The 2,513-nt window shown below is 45.0% G+C and overlaps 1 protein-coding gene across 1 annotated transcript; it reads right to left on the bottom strand.

Moving 5' to 3' along the window:
• Window positions 1–1,694: 1,694 nt before the first annotated feature.
• On the bottom strand, window positions 1,695–2,262 carry LOC105743281 (ragulator complex protein LAMTOR5). The gene has a single exon (XM_012516552.2). It carries the CDS (start codon window positions 2,212–2,214, stop codon window positions 1,939–1,941), a length of 276 nt encoding a protein of 91 aa, XP_012372006.1. The 5' UTR covers window positions 2,215–2,262; the 3' UTR covers window positions 1,695–1,938.
• Between the last annotated feature and the right edge of the window lie 251 nt (window positions 2,263–2,513).

Here is a 2,513-nt window from a genome sequence, read left to right as displayed (position 1 = left end):
TGCTTTTTTTTTTGCCCCGAATGCCTTCAGGGCAGGTGTGGCTGGCTTGAGTTGTGGGGATCGAACTGCAGCAACCTGAGCCTGACTGCTTTGCTGAAGCAGCCACTTAAAGAACTGAGCTACGGGGTGGGCCCCCAATGTTATGATGCTTTAAGCTGATATCAACTCCAATTGTTTTTGTTGAATAGATACCTTAAAATCTATTTTAGTTTATTGATATATGTGCACTGTAATATTGTTTATGTGCCTTGTGGGGAGTTGGTGAATGTACATAGCATATTTTAATTTTTTTTTTATTCCTCTCCCTTTCCTTCCTCTCCCTTCCATCCTCTCCTATCCACCTCTCCTCTCCTCTCCCCTCCCTTCCTCTCCCCTCCCCTCCCTTTCCTTCTCTTCTCTTCCCTCTCCCTCTTTCTCCTTCCCTTCCCTTCCTCTTTCCTCCCCTGCCCCCCTCCTTTTCTTTCCCCTTTTCCCTCCCCTTCAGCTTTCTTCCCCTTCCCCTCCTCATTCATTTCTCTTCCTCTTCCCCTTCCTCTTCCTTCCCTTCCCCCTCCCCCTTCCCCCTTTCCCTTTTCCTTCCCCTCCCTCCCCTTCCTTTCCCTCCTTTTCCTTCCCTTCCCCCTCCCTCCCCTTACTTTCCCTTCCCCCTTCTTCCCTTCCCCCTTTTCTTCTCCTCCTCTCCTTTCCTTTCCTTTCTTTCCCTCCCCTTCCCCTTTCCCCTTCTCCCTTCTTCTTTTCCCCTTCCTCTTTGCATTTCTCTTTTTGCCCTCCCCTCCCCTCTTTTCCTTCTCTTTCTTTCTCTTTTCTTGCTTATACTTCATGTGTGGAGTTGGTACATGTATCTTACACATCCCAATTCTCTTTCTGTTTCATCCCTTATCTCTTCTCTGTCCCTCCTCCCTCCATCCCTTGATCCCCTTCCTGTTTGAGAATGAACTGTCTCCTTACGTCCTATTATCTCTTTTATTTTATTTTATTTTTTTGGCAGTACCGGGGATTGAACTCAGATCCTTGTGTTTGCCAATCAAGCGCTTATCCTACTGAGCCATTTCCCCGGCCCCTATCTCTTTTATTTTAGTCTTTATTTTTTCTCTGGATTTCTCATATAAGAGAAACCATGTGATACTGAAGCCTGTGTACCTCATTTATTTCACTTAACATTTTGGTCTCCAGGTGCATCCATTTTTCTACAAATGACTCAAGTTTATCTTTTTTTATGGAAGAGAAGTACTCCATTGTGTGTAAATACCACATTTTCTTTACCCATTCATCTGTTGATGACACATGGTCCACTTCCAAGATTTAGTTCTTGTGAATTGTGCTATTACTAAACACAGATACGCATATGTCATTGTAATATAGTATCTTTAGCTCTTGTGGGAAGAAACCTAAAAGGGGAATAGCTAGGTGGAAAGGAACTTCTAGTTTTATTTTTTTTATTTTTATTTATTTATTTTTTTAAGCTTTCAGCTACACAGATTTATTTTATTTTATTTTATTTTTTATTTATTTTTGAGAGAGAGAGAGAGAGTGGTGTGTGTGTGTGTGTGTGTGTGTGTGTGTGTGGCCAGCTCAGCCCACCAGGGGGCGGGGCTGGCTGGCATGTGGTGCTGGGGGATTGAACCGCGGTCCCTGTGCCTTGCCAAGCTTGTTCTAAGTAGGTGCTTTAGACCACTGAGCCATCTCTCCAGCCCCTACACAGATTTATTGAATGTAAAACTCTATACACAAAGTAACCTGGACCTGCTGCCTCAAAACACGATCCTTTTCTAATATCCTGATAGACTGGTTACAAAGCAACTTAATCTAAAATAAATAGAAAAATGCCCAGTTACATCAGATGTAGGGCCTAACCAGTGAACTCTAATAGTTCTACAAGACAGTTAACAGGCAGGACCGAGTCTCAGTGAAGGGGTGCTGAAGAACGGACAGGAGGCGCTAGGAGGCCATCTTGTGCACTGCGACTGTGACGCTGTCATTCCTCTGGATCATGATGTTCCCATTATCTGATTCTAGACACACCACAGGAATATCAGTGGGGTCAGAGGTCAGTTTAGCTGCCTGCTGAGCCAGGACGGATATCACCCCAGCGTGCTCATCTGATAGCGTCCCTCGGCAGCCCAGATTAAGTCCTTGTGAGTCTGTGCACAGGACTCTGACAATGGAGGGATTCTTCATTGTGTCCTCCAAATGCTGCTCTAAAGTCGCCTCCATCCTGCCTGCGTCCACCCTACCCCGGACCCGGCTGCCCGGCGCGCCCCGCACAGCCTATTTTTATTTTTTTTGCAGAACCAGGGATTGAACTCAGGCCCTTGCGCTTGCAGGGAAGCGCTTATTCCACTCAGCCATCTCCCTGGCCCCTAGTTTTATTTTTTGAGGAATCTTCACACTGATTTCCAGAGTGGTTATATTAGTTTACATTTCCACTATTGTTGCAGAAGTTTTTCTCTTTCTCTGAAGCCTCACCAGCATTTATTGTTATTTGATTTCTTGATGGTCAACATTCCTTTAGG

This window comes from Octodon degus, unplaced genomic scaffold, assembly GCF_000260255.1.
Source record: "Octodon degus isolate 3935 unplaced genomic scaffold, OctDeg1.0 scaffold00112, whole genome shotgun sequence".
NCBI classification, from domain to species: Eukaryota; Metazoa; Chordata; class Mammalia; order Rodentia; family Octodontidae; genus Octodon; species Octodon degus.
Note: the sequence above shows the minus strand (reverse complement) of the source record. Positions and strands in the feature narration are given on the sequence as shown.

Coding starts and splice junctions, on each gene's coding strand:
- LOC105743281 (XM_012516552.2), bottom strand. CDS start 2,214: ATGGAGGCGACTTTAGAGCAGCATTTGGAGGACACAATGAAGAATCCC.